At 45.2% G+C, this 18513-nt stretch overlaps 1 protein-coding gene across 1 annotated transcript; it reads right to left on the bottom strand.

Annotated features, from left to right (window-relative positions):
• Positions 1-1355: 1355 nt before the first annotated feature.
• rybpb (RING1 and YY1 binding protein b) lies at positions 1356-17139 on the bottom strand. Its single transcript, XM_088309885.1, has 5 exons — positions 16916-17139; positions 16194-16316; positions 2864-3175; positions 2667-2765; positions 1356-1816 (listed from the first exon to the last, which is right to left on the bottom strand). Exons 1-5 carry the CDS (start codon positions 16939-16941, stop codon positions 1567-1569), a joined length of 810 nt encoding a protein of 269 aa, XP_088166011.1. The 5' UTR covers positions 16942-17139; the 3' UTR covers positions 1356-1566.
• Between the last annotated feature and the right edge of the window lie 1374 nt (positions 17140-18513).

Raw genomic sequence — 18513 nt, 5'->3', positions numbered from 1 at the left:
AACGTCAAATCCGGCTGGAATGGACGTCAGCTGGTAGGGGGCGTGGCCAAAAGAAAGGGGCGGGGTGGCTACATCTACAACGAAGGGGCGGGGTTCACTCAGCCCGCCTCGCATCACCTGCACGTGACCAGTGTGACGTCAGCAAGAGTGAGCAATAAGGACACCATTAACAGGGATTATATTAGTCTTTATTTATTTAAACTGTTATTCATCTCAAACATTAGATAATTGCAGTAATTGCATTTCAAATTGTTATTCATCTATGTATCATGTCAATATGAAATTCCTTTGGTCCTTCAATAAATAAAACTAAGATATCATATACACATTTATTCTTTATACAATTTCATACAGTTAAAAGGAAATTGGGTTGTTCTCGTCTCAGCTATGGGTGGAAGTGAACGAGGACCCCTTCGACAAGCCTCGCTGTTCTAAACTAGGAAAAGCGAGTTTGAGTTTCACCTCCAATGAGCGTAGTCTTTAAATTAGCAAAAAAATAAAAATTAAGTACATTAAACTGTCAATCAAAAAAGTCATTTGCAGTCGCTTCGATCAGGTTTTTTTTTTTTTTTTTTTTTTAGGTGTCATAAGCAACATTTTCAGATGTTGAGGTGTGCTCGACAGTCCCGTACGGTTTCACCATGGAGGGACGGACTGCGTGCCACCCGTCCTTCAGTCGCGTCCGTTTCAACTTCACCGGGAGCCGGGAAACTCAACATTTGCACAACGGAATGGAGCAAATACCAACAGCTTTTAGTGTTTTACACAACAGCCTACACTGTACAGTTAAGGACACACAATACTGTATAAGATTAGGACTTGACCATTTGGACTTGTGATGCACACGGCAGCCACGAGGAAAGTCCCAACAGTGTTCAGAGTGAGACGTTATTGTTGAGGAAAAGGGGGAGAGGAAATCGGATTCTTCATCACATTGAGTGATCGGGAGATCTGCAAACGTTTTCACAGTGTATCTAGCACCTTTGTGTGTGTGTGTGTGTGGTCTGGCATTATAATTTCAAACTGCAATAAAAACACTGAGGGAACGATCGGTCGGCAGAGCTACGCAGCCAAGCTTCAACATCATAAGGAAAATATCAAAGTATACAGGTGCAACAGGTAATAAATAAGGTTACAAATAATAAGAACCAAAAAAAACAACGGTGGTTATTGTGCCTGGCGGAGAAATGTTCTCGACAAAAAAAAAAACAACAACAACAAAAAAATATATATCGACTTGGCCTCACATCCACGTCCAAATATAAAACAATACATACAAGTGTCTTGACGCTAGCGTGGGCGTTAACTCTGTCTAGTCCGCGGCTCCTTTTCCTCTTCCGCTTGGAGGCCTTCGTTTGCGCGTTAGGTGCACCGCACGACAACCTTCCCTCCGGGCCGCATCCGGGTTGGTCATGGGATGGACGCGGCGTGGCCGCAGGGGAAGGTCAAGTCTCTCCCCCCTTTTGCGATCCATAGTGTCCGGTACGTGGGGTGAGAAGGGGGTTGTGTGGGCGGGGTCAACGGAGAACAGGGGGGAGGGGGGTGGGGGTGGAGCCGGCCGGGCTCTCAGAAGGACTCGTCGTGCCCCGCCGAGAGATCGCCTTTGGGCGTGGAGGCGCGCGACGAGCCTTTGTCCATGCTCTCGGAGCCGGAGCTCTGGTGCTGCTGTTCGGAGCCCGCGCTCGACGTGATGGTGGACGACGACGTGGACGAGGAGCGGCTCTTCTCCTTAAAGTCTGTTATGATCACCGTCACGTTGCCCACGGTGATGGCTAGCTGCTGCGCCGTGCTCCGGTCAATGTTCTTCAGCTTGGGCCTGCGGGAGACAAGAGTCAGCGGGTTCGGCGGACGCGTCGACGGATCACGTCGGAGCGCGCGGGAAGTCGATATACAGTGGTGCCTTGACTTCTAAGTAGGGTCGAACTATTAATTGTCTGGACCCGTTTGCCGTTGGGGGACGCATCCCAGACATCTTGGCTCCTCGGATCATCGGGACACACAAAGCCCCCCCCCCCCCCCCCCACACGAAGCCGACGGCTCAGCAAGGGGATTTTTAAACAGACACGATTATATTTCTACAGCGTACAAAATAAAAGGGTTTACCGTACTTCCATCTCATTGTTTCATGAAAGAAGAAAATTTCAAGTGGTAAAGCCGCAGATTTGTTTGTGATCTGATTTATGTTTACGCCGCTCTGGTTTAGGCAAAATGTTTCGGTGAACGGCTAATTGAAAGACATAACGTGGCTTGCATATTTATTCCAGGTTATTTCGGCTTTACTTTAGGGAACCGTGGGCAACATGCAGTACGACAATAAAGTGTAATTGCACCTCCACTCCAGTAGTTGGCAGTGGCGCTCTCCTTGCCCAATGTGCGCAGCGAGTATTAACTCGACAGTGTAGGTTTGTTTTGCAACCAAAATGCTCTTATTAATAGTTGCGGCGGAGAGTGGCTAGCGATGGGGCGAATTATTTTATTCTTGCTAGAGGGGGTGTAACAGAAAATAATTGCGTAGCACAAAAAAAAAAGAACTCTACCGGAAGAGGACCTTGAAAATAATCACATGAAATTGCAATCGCAACACTGAGAGGAGAAAAGAAATAATTGCATTCTTTCTCCAACGGGTTCTCGCAAGTTGTTTTCATTGTCATGTTTGTGCGACAGACCTGGAAATGTGATCGATTTTGTTGGTCTTGGTTGCCGATTTGCCAGACTGTATGCTCTGTTTGTCGCTGGGTGGACTCTGATGGCTGTCGGATTTCGGTCTGGGAGGGGGGACAGACACAAACATCAGTGAGGCGATGACCCCCCCCGCGCCACCACTCTGCAAAACGTCTCCTTCACCGCCTCGGCGCTCACTGACCTGCTCTTTTTGATGCTGGGCTTCTTTGTGATGGCCGGGACGATCTCTTTCTCTCTGTCGGCTTTGTCTTGGACGGGCTGCTCCTTGTCACTCTTCTCCTTGTCGGGAGGAGGCGTGTCGCTCCCGGGCCTCACAATCTCCGGACGCTCGCCTTCGGGGCGAGGCTCCCCGATGGCGCTCTCTCCTTCGCCGTCCGCCCGCTCCCTGTCAGCGCGCTCACTCCGCTCCCGTCGCTCTTTTTTAGCCGGGGGCGGCATGGGATACTGCTGGGCCACCTGCTGGGCCACCAGCTGGGAGTTGATCCTGGGTTTCCTGTGGACGAGAGCCAAATATGGATTAGCCTCTTGATGGAGCCCTGTGGGCGAGCGAGCGTGCTCACGCAACAAGCGAGGAGCGAGGCGGCGAGCGCACGAAAAAAGGCCCGGCTACGCCCCGGCTAGCTTTCATGGAGCCTCGGAGCGGCGCAGTTTGAGAGCTAATCTCATTAGAGCGCGGCCGTCATAAAATGAATGCTCGGGATCACGAGGTGGGACATTCGCAACACATCACTTAGGTCTTCTAATCTGATTAGAGCAGGCGCAGGCCCATTTGTCACAGAGCCAACCTCAGAAGGGACGTGATGGAGCCGAGCCGCCACACTGCCGAGGCTTTCGCAGGTGCCCGCAGCTAAGCCTGTCCGTTGCGACCAAGCGTAAGCTTCATCATGCCCAAATCAGCCAAAGTCTGCAACTTGGCTGCCATGATAAATCCACGTTGAAGCAGCATGACAACTACTGACAGACCCATATGCTTTTTTTTTTCAGGGCCGATACCGATTATTATATTTAAGGCCGATATTAATTTGTTGGAAAAAAAAAGGGGTCGAATGGTGTCGACATTTTGACAAATCAAAACCGCAAAAGTCGACTTTGTTTAAATGCCTTTAAGCACAAGTTTATTTAACAACTTCAGTGATTTACAAGTCAGAAACTTTTTCAGGAAATAGACAACTTAGTTTTAAAAGTCCAACAAAAAGTGCACGGAGCTCCCAGGCTCAGCCGCATTTCTAATAGAGCAATGAAAACAAACATCTCAAATAGTTTTCTATTACTTGTGAGTTGGAGTAGACTGACATTGATTCGAATTTCGGCCAAGTCTGTTGCCTTCCTTCCCTTTCCCGTGGTGCGTTTGACTCGAGGTGAAAAAGCAAACAGGCAACCTGTGGGTCGGCCAATCTGCTTCTGCAGGCAGGGCCACCGGCACACGAGAGCGAGCGAGAGAGAGAGAGCGAGAAGTGTGCTTCAGCGAGCCAAAATGAGCCAGCGTTTCATTTATCGGACTTGAAAGTTAAAAAAAAAAAAAAAGGCTGATGCCAATAATCGGCAAAATGCCAAATATCGGCCTGGATAAATCGGTCTATCACTAATGACAACCATTGTACACACAAATTCTGAGAAAAAAAATCCAAGACATTCAAATGCTTATCAAGCAGTCTTGAAGGCCGCTCAACTCGACTCCTTTCAGTCTCCGCGGCCGATACGTTAAAAAATTCAGATTATCTCTCCATGGTCCCGCAACAAACGCATCGAATCTCCCCCCCGGCTATTTCAGGCAGTCCCTCCGCTCGAGCAGCAGGCGGGACGGCGGAATTGACCACAAGTCAATCAATCGGCCCATAATAGAGCATCATGTCATGATGCTCGCACTGCTCGCAAATCGATACGCCGGCTGTCGTGAATGATGAGCGAGCGGCGGGCGCTTCCGCGATGCATTACCTCGCATGCTCATACGGAGCCCGGGGCTCTTGTGTTAAGTGGCCACAGGGGACCATTAAGGGCTTCATCAAAGATGCTAATATGGACTCAAAATGTTTCTCCCATCTTGGCTTTTCATTTGTAAAAAGGACCGGGATCAAGTCGGAGATATTTTTCAAGTGGATCTTCGCTATGCTGCGCAACATTTTTCACGTACAAACCCAAGAAATACAAATTGTAACCTTAAGCACGGCGTAAAACCCACAAATGAATATTGACTGGCCATCAAGACGTGTCGCTTGCTTCAAAGCGTTGATCGGTGTTTCCTTTTTCTTTGCTTAGTGAGAGTGAGAGCGGCAGTGTGCGCAAAGCTCCAAGCCATTGTCCGCGTTCAAGGACTTGAACATTTCTTCTTGGTAAGACACACAAAACGTCGCCCTCTGAAGGAGAACCTTTATCTGCTCGTATTGACAACGCGCCAGGCGGTGAGCCACAGGTGACGACAACCGAAGAGCTCAAACGTTTCGCTTTTAAGCGGAAAGATAATAAATGATGTATTAACTCCATGAAAAAGTCAAATAAAACAAACGGCTTGTCTTAATGGTCTCGATTTTTACAAAGTTGAAGTCCAGCCCAGATTTGTCGTCCAAGTACAAAAAGCCGACATGAAGCCATGGGCGCAAAAAAGGATTCTTCTTACAACACGAAGCAAACTCGAAGAAATTGAGAGTCGAACCTGAAGTCCGACCGTTGAAATTGCTCCCACAACATTCTGCTGGCAAGTCGTTCCTGGCAAGTCACACGGAGCGAGTGCAAGCGCTCGCAGGGGGAAATCCGTCGCCGTTGTGTTACCTTCCCGAAGCACGACAAGCGACTATTGACGACCTCACCAGTCTTCGATTCCGCTCTTGTTGGCGGCCGTATGCGTGTCCTTCGTTTTCTTGAAAAGCGCCCGACACCGTCACACACGCCATCTTAGTTAAGGTGCATCGCCACCTGAGTGGTTTTAACAAATTGGCCGGGAAACTTTTAAACTCTTTCTTCCCAAACATTAACCAAATTTGCACAGAAAAAAAACTTATTTTTTTTTTTCCTTTTGATGAAAATTGGCCAAGTTCACAACACAATCATTAAAAATAGTAATAAAAAAAGAAACATGTTAAAGGTTCGACAGTTTCACACCAAAAACTTTTGTAATTAATATGTAATGACAAAGCTTTGTCTAAACTTTACATGAATCAAATGTTCTCCTGGAAATGTAAACAAAAATCCCACTTACAGCATCTAAAAAACATGCACACGTTGTTGGCGCCAAAAATGAGCCGCCTTGTTACGTTCTACGTTTTACGTTTTACACAGCCACCACCTTCGCTGAAAAATCCTCTTTGACTTGCTGCGGGAATGGAGCGCAATTTCTCGGCGATGTCGTAAAAACCATGCAAGTTGGATTTCAAGCTGTATCAAGCATTGAAGGGGATCAGCATGACGATAAATATGCAGAATGGGTTTGCATAAATGACTTCCACTGGGCTAATTTCTTGTCGTGCACAAAAGAACGTGAAGGAAAATGTATAATTATTGCGACACATCCAGCCGAGAGCTTCCGAACGACACGAACAATTAGTTGGTCGAATCCAAATCGCCGTGTCAACTGATCACAAGCCGCTGTACTCGAACGGTCAAGTGTGAGAGATGGAACTTTTTTTTTTTCAAATTTATCCGGCAAAACGCGTGGCAACTGGCGAGTGCCCGTAACAAAATACGGACGAATCGTAAAATTGGCATCGCTGTGGTTATTCAACGCATTCACTGCCATTGACGGTTATCGAAGCCCAAAAGTACATTCAATTTATCTGTGCTGGCAGCGAATAAGTGAAGTATCAGAGCGCGACGCCAGCGCTCTCGCACGTGTAAGAACACAAGTGAGCGAAATGAGACGCAGCAATTAATGGAGAGAGCGAGTGAGATGGAGCGAGAGAGGAAGAGGAAAGCCCTCGTTAACGCAGCTCTTTAATTCAAGTGCTGAGGAGGGCAAGCAATTATTTCCTGCCACCATGACCGAATGCAGTGGCCGGAGAGAGACAGACAGACGGACGGCGAGCCAAAGTTCTTTGACTACATCCAGTGAAGAGCGCAAACGAACGCCTCCTGACTTGTTCCCATTCAGCTAATAACCAGGGCGGTCAAAATTAAAGTGTTAACTCCAGATTATTATTTGTTTTTTTTAATTCATGCGATGAAATACTCAGTTAACTCACTTTTATTTACTTCAGAAATTAATTTTCATATCTTGCAAAGCCCAATTCAAACACTGTACCTTTAGCTGTACATCTTTAGCACATCATCTCGGAATAAAAACCAACACTGCTGGTGTGTGGTGCTTACAATGAAATCTACTGTATAAGTTTGGATAATTGAAAAAGTCCTGTAAAAATGACTCCTTTTAAATCATAATCAAGGATCAAAGAGAGCTAATAGAACAGTATTTGATTTAAAATCCGTGTCATTTTTGGGGATTTTACATTAATGACAAGACGTGATTCAAGTTAATACCTGTTAACTCATTGACTGCCATTGACGGCTAAATACGTCAAAGATACAGCTTTTTTTTTTTTTTACTCGGCTGGTAGTGAATGAATTAAAAGCTACACCAAAAAAATTTGATAAATCGCAATTGATTATGAAAGTTTTTGCAAAAATAAAAATTAATCGCTTTACAACACGACTAGTCCCCATTGTGGGACTAATAAAGGGAATATTATTATTATTATTATTATAGAACCCCAGCACTAAAGTGTTATCCATACGCTCAATAAAGTATTTTTTTTTTCAGATATACATATTCACCAAATTGCAAATACCCAGAAAAAAAAGAAAAAAAATCGATTAATCGCAATTAATCATGAAAGTTTTTGCGATTAATTAGTTAAAAAAAATATTCGATGACAGCACTACCACATTGAACCAAGCACAAATGTGTGATCCATACGCTCATTACAATTTTTTTTCCCAGAAATACACATTCACCAAATGGCAAATACGCCGAAAAAAGGCCAAGCCGGGTTTTGTTTTTGTGCGTGTGAGTGTGCACGCGCCAATTTGGTCACGGAGTTTCATAGCTGGTGGTCACGTGACTAGCATGCATTCACGCACGCACGCACGCACGCGGGCTGATCCTGCAGCACATCACTTACGCGGCGCACATGAGGAGGCTGCGGGGTTTGTTGAACTCCAAAAGATCCCCATCTTGCGCTGACAAGCATGAACCAACAAATGATCATCACGCATTCATCTGTGTCAACACTTTGAGGCTTCTGTACACACAAGGGTGTCGCACCCCCCCCCCCCCACCATCGTGAAGGGACGCTAATGGAGCACACAACTGCTTTTAACGCGAGAACCAGTCAGTGGATATGCCCGACGAACACTCCTCGGTCTCTTTCAGGGTGACTGAGTAGAGCACGATTACAAGTTCTTGATTGTATTCAAGGCACGAGGCAAAAAACAAAAGCAAGAGAGTTCAGCATTTGTATTGTATGCTGCTTCACCCGCTGCGCACAAACGCTTGATTAAAAAGCAGGTTAAATTGTTACTTGTTGACTGGGATGCATCGTTGAGCAACGGCATGAAAATAAATCCGCATGTGGTGTTGCCGTGAGCCTACAATTGATCAAGGAAATGCAAAAGTGTTGTCACGTTGGTTCCAGTCATTAGTGTGTGCGTGCGTGTGCGCGTGTGTGTGAGGGAGGGAGAGAGTGCGGCGGGTTAAACGAGGACAGGCAGTGCTTGAAGAAGAGCTCGGGTCTAGACTGCCTCTCTTCGTTCTCACTAACCGGCGGAAAGGTTTTTTTTTTACATTCATGCCTTCGTCTGCCCGTCAGGATTTCAGAACTTTGCTGCAACTCTGCGCATTTGGAGGAGGCCAACAACACTTTCGCAGTGCGATCGCAATGAGCGTCCTCTTTTGAAGGCATTTCGAAGAAGAAAAGGCTTTTCGAGGGCACAGCACCAGGCCGGCTTGGCGCTGCTCGGCCCGGTTTCACTTCAGCTGTGAAAAATGCCTGCATGCCACATTGCATCAGACAATTATTCATGTATTTATTTATTTATATTCATGGAAGTCATCATGGAAAAAATTGTAAGATGTAATTTAGCGCTGTGATTCAAGGCCTCATTCACGTTTATAACGCAGCTCAAACACTCATTGCCAAAAAAGTGACATTTTATATATTGAAAATAATTTGATGTAAATTGTATTGCGGCTTGACGCAAAATATTGGGAGAGCGGATACATGATTCTTAACAGATTTTTTTTTTTCATTTGTTGGGGAAAAAAATCTCCTGTGTAAGTAATTCTAAACCTGGGTCGACAAACACTTTTTTAAAAGTAGTACGGAGTCAGAGTGAAACTAATTTATAGAAACAAACGCGTAGCGATCCAAGACGCAGCGACAATCTCAGACTTAACTGAAACAGAGCCATTTGAATAATAATCAATGTGTCAAGCGGTGACAAAGTCCCACCTCCACTGATCAGCAGTGCCTCATAATACTTTGACCAACACAACTCAATCCGTACAACACAAGAATACATGTTGGAGAGTTTTTTTTTTAGATGCGGTCCAGCAACAACGCAACATTGAGCTTCTGTGGTTGCGGCTAATTATTTTGTTCAAATCGTAACAAATATGAGAGCTTCAAAATCCCACATATGGCATCAGCGACAACACTGATTGAAGTTTCGATAATTTGAAAGTCGACACGAAAAGGCGCAGCGATGCAAAAACATGCCAACATTTCCCATTACGGTACTTGCACCGTCAGAACCGGGCAAGGAGGTCGGAACAAAACTCAACAGGGTGGTCGTCGCATTTCTCAACAACAACTTAATGCGTCGCAGCGGCGTGGGAATTTCCAAAATAACCGACTGTGCGATTGTGTCAGGCAGAAAAAAAATCAAATGAAAAAAATGGACACATTTCACAAGCGATGAGACTTTTTCCTCTCCCTGACTGACCTTTGGAAGTCTCGGGCGCACGGGCAGCATGTCATTGCAGAAGCACTGAGCATGTACGAGCTGCTTCCAGCGGTATCGAGGTGTCACATTGCTCACATCACTCATTTGTCTCGCGCTTCTCGTCTCTGCCACTCCATCATTCGCCGCTCTCCCCTTTTTTTTTTTGCACTCTGCCACTGCCCTCACGTTCGCACGGCACATTAGCACCCGCGGCTACATTTTCGGAATCGTGATGCCTTTGAGTAGCTGCCTCACCTCAGAGCAACCGACTTAAGAGGTTTATGAAGCGTTTAATGAAGCTTATTAAGTGGTTATTAAATAATGTTGGATGGAAAAGGGCGTGGGGGGGGGGGGGGGGGTAGGATAGAAGAGAGCAAAGCAGCGCCCGGTCGATCGTCACACCAGTGGGCGATAAAGCAAAGCCAAATGCTTGCGATCATGAAAAGATATTTTTTTAAATATATATTTAATGTTAGATACTATTGCAAGTAAATATAAGTACATGCATGCATGGTTATGTTTTATTAAAATAAAAGAATATTTCAGTAATTCATCTTGATCAAGAAATTAAACAACTACGATTTTCATAGTAGAAGTCACGGTACAATTAAAAAAAAAATGCATCGATATTCTGTCATCAAATTAAACCTGAGCTACCTGAATTATAATTTCATCGAAACTTAAGCGGGAGAGTCAAACACTTAATGGATAATAAACAAAGTCACGCAACACGGAGCAAATTAGAGATGTTACGCAAGGAACAAAAAAAAAAAAAAATAATAATAATCATACATAACTACCTGGAGCTTTAAAAAAAAATGTTCCACAACGTCAATGAACTTGAAAAGCATTTGAGAATCTGTGCTTAATGACACGCAAAAAATGTCTATGGTGCATTTCTGTATTTAAATAAATCAAATCAATTCAACAGGGCACATCAATTGGAATCATCCGCCATTTATGAAGCAAAAGCAGTTCTTGTGATTGTGAGCAAGCATTTTTGCAAATTATTTGGCCACTCGCGGACAATTTGCCAAGTGGCACATTCATAAACGCCAAACTCAAGTGTGGCAAGCTAGCCTCGCGCAAACAAAAGATTCCTTCAACTCCAAGAAGTCGACGGCGGACATTCCTGATGAGTCAGGACAATGCGTGTTGAAAGACTTGTAAGGAGAACAAATCTCAAATCCACGGAGGCTTACGCGGCATTACACGCCGATAGCTTCTCCGCTTCGCTGTCGTTCACATTTCACGGGAAATTACGTTTAAAGCCTCCCGCATTGTCGCGTCCTCACAAATTTGGACGACACAAAACCGAGATGAAGAAAGTATCGAGAGAGCGGTTATGAGATTTGTAATACCGCGCGAGCCTTCTGATAACGTCGTCCCACCTCATCTCATTTGCAGTCAACATGAAAAAAAAAAAATGAAATAAAAAAAAAAAAAAAGATTTTCATTCTCATAGCAAGCGCAGCGAGACTTCATTGCATCGAGCGTGCGTGGCGGTTCTTGATCGTGCTCGCCGTTTCCTTTCCATTCCTTCCGCTGCCAAGCTTGATGGCGCTGCTATGAAGAGAAAAGAGCGTCCACGCTGGCTCGCTCTCAATGGATAATGATGTGCTTCATTCTGCTTTGGAGCCCCTTGAGACGCTCGGCTCAATGAGCACATCCCCGCCCCAAGCCATCCGTACCCCGTCTTTCCCGCCACGCGCGTGCACGCGCTCACCGACGGTGACAAATCTTTCGCCTGGTAATCATCTCGTCTTTATGTTTCAGCTCGCCGTGACTCAACGTATACCAATGCCCTCAGTCCCTCTCTTGCTTGTCCTCAAAAAGTCTTTTGATGAAGTCTTGGGAGACGACCCCCCCCACCGACCCCATGAGGCGCATTGTTGCGTGCACGCCCCCCCCCCGAAAGGTACGTGCCACAATTCAGTGCTCAACGTTTGTCGGTTTTGTCACACTGCCAAGTCGCTTATATTATTCAATCATTTCCACTCAGCCAAACCGCATGAAGTAATTAAGGACTTTTAAATCTGCCATTTGACATGTAAAGATTACAGCAGCCGCAAAAAAAAAATGTAAACGCCTGCTCCTGCTTTGAGCGCAGACGCCGATCTTGTTGGATAAGTCAAGGCGGTTGGTTTCCGACGAGCGAGGCGTGCTGCTGTGAGGAAGTAAGGCGAGAAATTGAGAGCCAGCGAAGCCGCCTTACGTCACGCCATTTTCCAAAACCATTTTGCCGTAATGTGACGGGAGGAGACTTTTATGATCCCATTATTGTGAATGACAACAAAAAAAAAGGGCACACACCCAAACTTTACTTTCCAGCTTCAAGGACACACATCGGTCGCTGCCGCTCGCACTTTTCTCAATAAATGCATCTCCCGTTGCCATCGCCGCAACGTGTCTGCGTTTGAAAAGTGAAGGTGACAGTAAATCTCGCCACGCGATATTGGTGAGTGACCATCGCTGGTCGTGGCACACACCAGACGTGAGAATGTTTACAATATCATACGTCAGTGGCGAGCCGTGCATTTCACACGTCGGCCTTCAGTCAAGTTCTACTTAGTCCAACTCGAATCAATCGCCCTCAGAACGCCATCATTTTTGACACCACGGCTGGAGAAATAAAATACAGAAACACGCTTACGCACTGAGTGAGTGTTGGACGACCTATCTTCTCTTGAAAGGTCCAAGTTGAAAATGGTGTCGCAAGTGTATCTGTAATTAAATGCCCACTTTTCCCTCCTTCGGCCAGCGAGACGGCGTTACTGTCATCAACTCGTGATCTGATTGGCTATCGCAACTGTCTGTCAACGGTAAAAGCTCGAGTGCTCACAGAGAACGGACGTCCTCATGATTGTGTCCGAAGGCCTCGGAGGAATAGGATATTGTGAAATCTGCCTGGCAACACGAGCTCGCTGAATTCTGATTGGATAAAAACTCTCACCTAAAAATCCAACGCCAGGATATCATATGACATTTATGTGAAGAATATGATCATGATTTCATGATTTATGTTCATCCAGCAGAGAAGGCCTTGACCGCCTACCACAGTCGTACATTAATGCAAATCGATGTGAACAAAATTTTAGTTGCGCATTTGTTGCAACTCAAAAGGACACAAACGGCTCATGAATAGCAACGATATGGCGACGGCTTTTGAAATCACGACAAATCTCAAAACGCACCCCCTAATTTGAAACGATTTTAAAAATAGATGAGATGAGAGCAACTCGCTGCAGAATCCATTTTCCATTCATCGGCAGCAATTAATACCGTGTCTTTTTTTTTTTTTAGATGACATGAAAAGAAACATTTGAAATGGTTCAAAAAAAAAAAGAGAGAGAGATAACAGCACGGCAGCAGTCAGCGACGGCGGCACCCAAAGAGTTCATGTGACGGCTCCCATTTGTCAACTTTAGAGGGCTCTTAATGTTTTTCTCCCAGGGCCTCGGGGCTCCCAGAAGTGCAAAGCAAACATCACCGCAAAGCAAACTGATGCAAAACGACACAACTCAGCGCAATCGGGGTTCCGCCGGCAGAAATTGTAACCATTGACTCGAGCGCCGAACGGGCTCGGGCGAGCATCGGGGGTCTGGGGCAAAAAAAAAAAGCCAGACGGCTTCTCTCGTTTAAGAGTCAGAGAGGTAGAGGCTGGATTTAGCCTACTTGGATATCGAGTTACATCACGGCGCAGGACCGGGTCAACAGGTTCGTTAGCCTGCGCTCGGATGGGGGAGGAACTGTCCCGAGATGCGAATGTCACCGCCGGAGTTTGTCCTTGTTCACACACATTCTTTGGCTGGATAAACACAAATTAAAAGCGCGACCTGCAGTCACCTCGCTTAGCTTGTCTTCGCGCAATCTTGGCCGCGGCGCGAGCTTCCACCTGTCCGTCGTAATCCGCCGCGTTCAGCGACCACTTTGCCGCGATAGCCACAGAATTCATTCTGACAACAATCGTAACAATGTGCAAGTCTTGCAGTTGTTTTTTTTTTTAAAGTCACATTAACATTCACAAAACTGTGATGGAAAAAAAAGTTGCCACTCTGCATAACTTAACAGTCTGTTGACAACTTCAAGTGTTTATTTTTCAGGTCAAGTGTCACAACATTTTAAACAGCTGCCACTATGAGCTACTCTCCCCATTTCAAATTGTCCATTTAAAAACGCGTCCGTAAATTTATCAAAGAAGAAAGTTCTGTAGAGCAGCTGTGTGAGGATTTTCTGCAAAATTACAAATTAGTGATAGACCGATATTTGTCATTTTGAACGCAAGAGCACAACTCAAGTCAAATCTGGGATAAAATGAGCAAAATGAAGTGGTACAGACAGCCTTAGGAGCATCACGATTTTAGCCATATCGTCTTTTGAAATGCATCGAGGGAACGTAAGCCAATTAGAACTCAGCATTTCCTCACGTGTGCCGACTTTGCGCCGTCAGACGGCCGAGGTTTGCTGACAAGTAGCAAGTCCACAAATATCCTGTCCACCTATTAAGATCCCCCAGTAAGTTTCATTTTTATCCATCCATCCTCTTTGCCTATTGCAGCTCCAATCTGCCTTTGCTCCCCCCTCTGAAATCATCATTGTCCCCGCCTGATCGAATAATGGAAACCCCAAAACAACTTTGCTCAACACAATTGTGCAGGGGACAGCTGGCACGATCGGACTCGGAGATGTTTGCAAACAGGTTATCCCCCCGCCGCCGCTCCCACTTCGATGAACAGCTTCTGGTTGAGCATGTTGTTCGCAGAGCAGAAGCGTGTCACCGTTTAAAAAACACCAACATGAGACAGTTGATCTGCGATTTGAGCAACATCACAGGAAAATGCCTCCGCCAACCCGCTGTAATTGAATTCGGAGGGAAGCGCTGGTACTCATTAAAATGAAAGGCCACCCAACAACCTAACAACCACATGAATCAAAGGTTCTGTTCGCAGATCAAACAGATATATACATGACAGGCACTGCGGCGATGTCACTGGCCAAACAGAAACAAGTGGACTTTTGCCAAGGCAGTATGACGGGACAGTTATGACACGCTTATCTGTTTCCTGCTTATGCAGAGCGTGCACGGCATGCATCATCAGCTGCGGTCTTTGGATGCACGCTGCTGGGGAAAAGGAACACTCTTGTTTTTTCGAGACGGACAATTCAGATGCAAGACTTTCGGATTCTCAGTAAATAGGCAGAGCTATGCTCTCCCAGTCCTGACTGGCGGTGGCCGAACACTCATTGTAAAAACCACAAGGGGAAAGGTTAGAATCTGAAGGACTCATCAGAAAGCCACAAATGACTCATCTGTGTTTCAGTCTCATCACACAACTGATGACATGTGCAAACAAAGTTGTGCCGCGCACTTATTCGCCATCAAAAACATTCGCTGCCAGGAAAGAGTGGTGTTGTTATCAAGAATCTGAAGGGAATCCCATCATGTGATTTCATCTCAGTTTCTTACAAGAAATCTCACGACCAACATTTATTCTCTCACTGGAGACACACGAGCGTGCGTCAACACATTGATATGAATCATGAAGCTATATATTTCGATTACAAGGAATCCGAAAATGCTCCATATGAACACTTCAAATTGAATAGAAATGCCCAATAGTATTTAAAAAAATGCTCAGGGGTGGTATATTCCTTTTGCCAACCCGAACGCGCGTGATGTAAGCATTCAAATAAGGAGCAGCGTCATTTGTATGCACGCTCTGTCGTGACGTCATTGCGAAGGGACGTTGCCGTTGACGCACTGAAAAATGGCACCCTCCTATCAGAGCTCGTCGGCGACGAGAGAATTTGTTTTCAAGTACTTGTAACTCGTTAGAATCAAAATGTTGCTTCAATAAAAGTGTCAGAACTATCACAACCGTTGCGTTAAATAGCCGAATGAACTCCATCTTGATAAATGACGTGATTTACATCGATGTCTGCGTGTCACACGATTGTTCTGATGAACGGAGTGGAGCATGTATTGTAAACAGCAGATTCGTCACACGTCACATGTAAACAGGTGACCAGAGATCTTCATCCGGAATGACTTCAGTCAGAGTCTCCATGTAGACCAGATTATTTTAATTAAAGGTACACCCTTTGTGATAAACCTAGCTTGAATAAATAAATCGGAGTACATTTGGAAGAAGAAACGACACACAATCAAATGTCCAATTTTTCAGCGTCCCCTGATTAAACGCCACACAAGCATGTCATGCACAGCCAATCGAAAAATACAAATTGCAACGGAGCCAAGCGGACTGACGAACACACCTTTCACTTTCTCCCCCGCTACTCCATTGCTATTTCTCCATCTGAGCACCTTCAACCAGCATGCACCCCCCACCTCTGTCAAGCAGTAGCATGCCTTACCTTGCACGAAAACCTTCAAAACCAAGCAAATCCTTCAACGCAACAAACAAACGCTCTCGATGTTTGCATAAGCGACCATCAAAAAAGTGCCACTGTCGATTAAAGTTGCATTCCTATAAATATGCACGCACCACCGGAGCTTCCAGAGGAGAGGGAGAGAGCGAGCCAGAGAGAGAGAGAGAGAGAGAGAGACAGCGCTACGATACCTGGTTGATGTGCCTTTCCTCACATCGCAGATGCTGCATTTAAAAGCCTCGGCTGTGTTCCGAAAGGTGCAGACGCTACAGTCCCAGTAGCCGTCGTCAGCTTGCTTGGCTTGTCTTTTTGGCCTGACAAACAAAACACACGTTACAGTGAGTTGAGAAGTGCAAGCGCGTCCGTTACACATTGACACATTTCCGAAATGACCAAGAGAGAAAAAAAGGAGCGAGCGACGTTCAAAGGCACAGCGCGAAGCAGTCTGGGCTTCGTCCCCCGAATTTATTTCTTCTTTTTTTTTTTTTGCTTCGCGTCCCGCCAAGTGGACCTCGTCGGTCGTCTCCTAATTGCTCACGAGCGGACGACTGCAAAACAGCGTCCGATTGGATCTCGCCAGTTAGCCTAGCAGGCAGCGCTCGTCGTTTTCGGCATCGAAGCTTTAACGTGTCGTGCGATACTAAATGTCCAATTCGACATCGGGCCGCCCAGCACGCTGCCTGGAGACGGAAGAGCCTTCCGGAGAATGCCAGGCGTAGCCTGTGAAAAAATCCCTTTGTTAAGTGACTGGCTTGCAGGGCGCGAGAAGCCGCCATAGTGACTGCACGATTCTAGCTAGCTGTGCGACTGAAAAAGGGAGCAACGATCCCGGAGTGAAGGAAACGGCGTTGGTTCGATCGAGCCCGTGACGTCTCGAGCGAGTGCAAAATTGGTCAACGGGCGATCGCATTACCTGGTAGGGCTCTTTTTGTCGCCCATGGTGAACAATAATCCTCTGCAAATAAGAAGGGGAAAAAAAGGGGGGGCCTCGTTGAATTGTCAGTGAGTGTGCTGGGGTTCCAGTTCGAGCCGCTGCTGAAGCTGCTGGCAGACAGGCTCCACTCAGCGCTGGCTCCAGGCACGGCACAGAGACTGACTGCACTGCACCACGTGCTCGCTCTCGTCCAATCACAGCGCGAGGAGCTTTAAAAGTCTGGATGGAGATTTCCCAGCTCACAACTACTGCTGGAATATTTGACAGTCTTCACCTTAGTTCACCCCATACATCAAAGACTGAAAGTCGGCATTATTGGATGAAAGCTAGAAAATAAGGCATTTTTTGTGGGATATAAAAACAGCGGTTAACAATCTACCCGCTTGTACATGCACTACTCATTTAATCTCATTCCATCATTAAATTGAAAGTTTTTTTAATCCTATTCATTCAAGTGTTACCTTAATATACCAGATTATTAAGTGTCTCACTGAAATATCTCACTGAATGCAAAAATATTCTGCTCCATGCAACAATGCAATTTCATATATGACAGTTTGTAATGTTGCATCTTCTCGAAATTATTAAATGGAACATTTTAAGTGAATATTTTGTGGTGGTTTCTTACTTACTTTTATTCAAAATGAAGTGGATTATGTATTTTTGCAAACAGATCTGTACAATGATCCCAATGTTGGAAACTAAATTATTTCTTTTTAACCCTTTATTCAAAATGAAATTATTTATTTCTTCTTTATTCACAACAAATGCTGTTACAAAAATGTAAGAAATCAGACACTGATGGCACAGCGCTCTGTTTTAATTTTTTTTTTTAATAAAAAAATGCTTTCCGCTGGTTATGATAATAATGAAAACTCACACAGTAAATGAAAACAGAAAATCCAGGCAGAAGCAGGATTAAATACTGATTCAACCTCCGTCCGTCAGTGAAATTGAAAACTAAATAAAATAAAAGTACTGACTTGAGAATTTACCGTCGTTAGAAAGTTGCTGCACGAAAGCAGCTTAAGTACGAAAGTGAAAATTAATATTCAAATCTGTGCTCCAGCTTTCCAGTGTGGAGTTTTATTAACATGTTTTTAAGTCATGCTGTTCGGTTGTTAAAAGCATACTGGCCTTGAACTCATAAAAAAAATAAAAATAAAAACTATTAAAAGCGCCATTTCTGAGCACGCAGTCCAATACCTGCTTTGATCAATTGGTGCAACGGAAAAATGACAAACAATCCATGAACAACTATCTGGCGAGTGTCATTATGAAATCATGCCAAACGTGAAAAGTTTGAAGTCATGAGTTGAAAGTTCTCGTTATCAACAAGTTTAAAATCCTTGCCAAGACCTTTTAGCCCATTCACTACCAGCCGAGCAAAAAAAAAAAAAAAGAACTTTGACGTCTTTAGCCGTCAATGGTTGTAAATGAATTCGGCGCATCCGCTCCACTGAGTCAACTTCAGAGTGCGTCACATAAAGTATGACATGTCTGTTCCCACAAATGAATATATTTGCACTTCACACCCGATTGGTTCCGAGTCTTTTCCGACTTTGTTTCATCCGCCA

Source organism: Idiotropiscis lumnitzeri, chromosome 11 (assembly GCF_059441095.1).
Source record: "Idiotropiscis lumnitzeri isolate Australia: NSW breed Sydney's pygmy pipehorse chromosome 11, RoL_Ilum_1.0, whole genome shotgun sequence".
In the NCBI taxonomy this organism is placed as follows: domain Eukaryota; kingdom Metazoa; phylum Chordata; class Actinopteri; order Syngnathiformes; family Syngnathidae; genus Idiotropiscis; species Idiotropiscis lumnitzeri.
This window is presented reverse-complemented; position numbering and strand designations above follow the sequence as displayed.

Excerpts from the sequence above, each read along its gene's own strand:
- rybpb (XM_088309885.1), bottom strand. The coding sequence starts at position 16,941 with ATGGGCGACAAAAAGAGCCCTACCAG. Across the intron at positions 3,176-16,193 it reads AGGAAAGGCACATCAACCAG|GAAACCCAGGATCAACTCCC; the intron begins GTATCGTAGCGC and ends TCTCGTCCACAG. Across the intron at positions 2,766-2,863 it reads CCCAGCATCAAAAAGAGCAG|ACCGAAATCCGACAGCCATC; the intron begins GTCAGTGAGCGC and ends CCCCCCTCCCAG.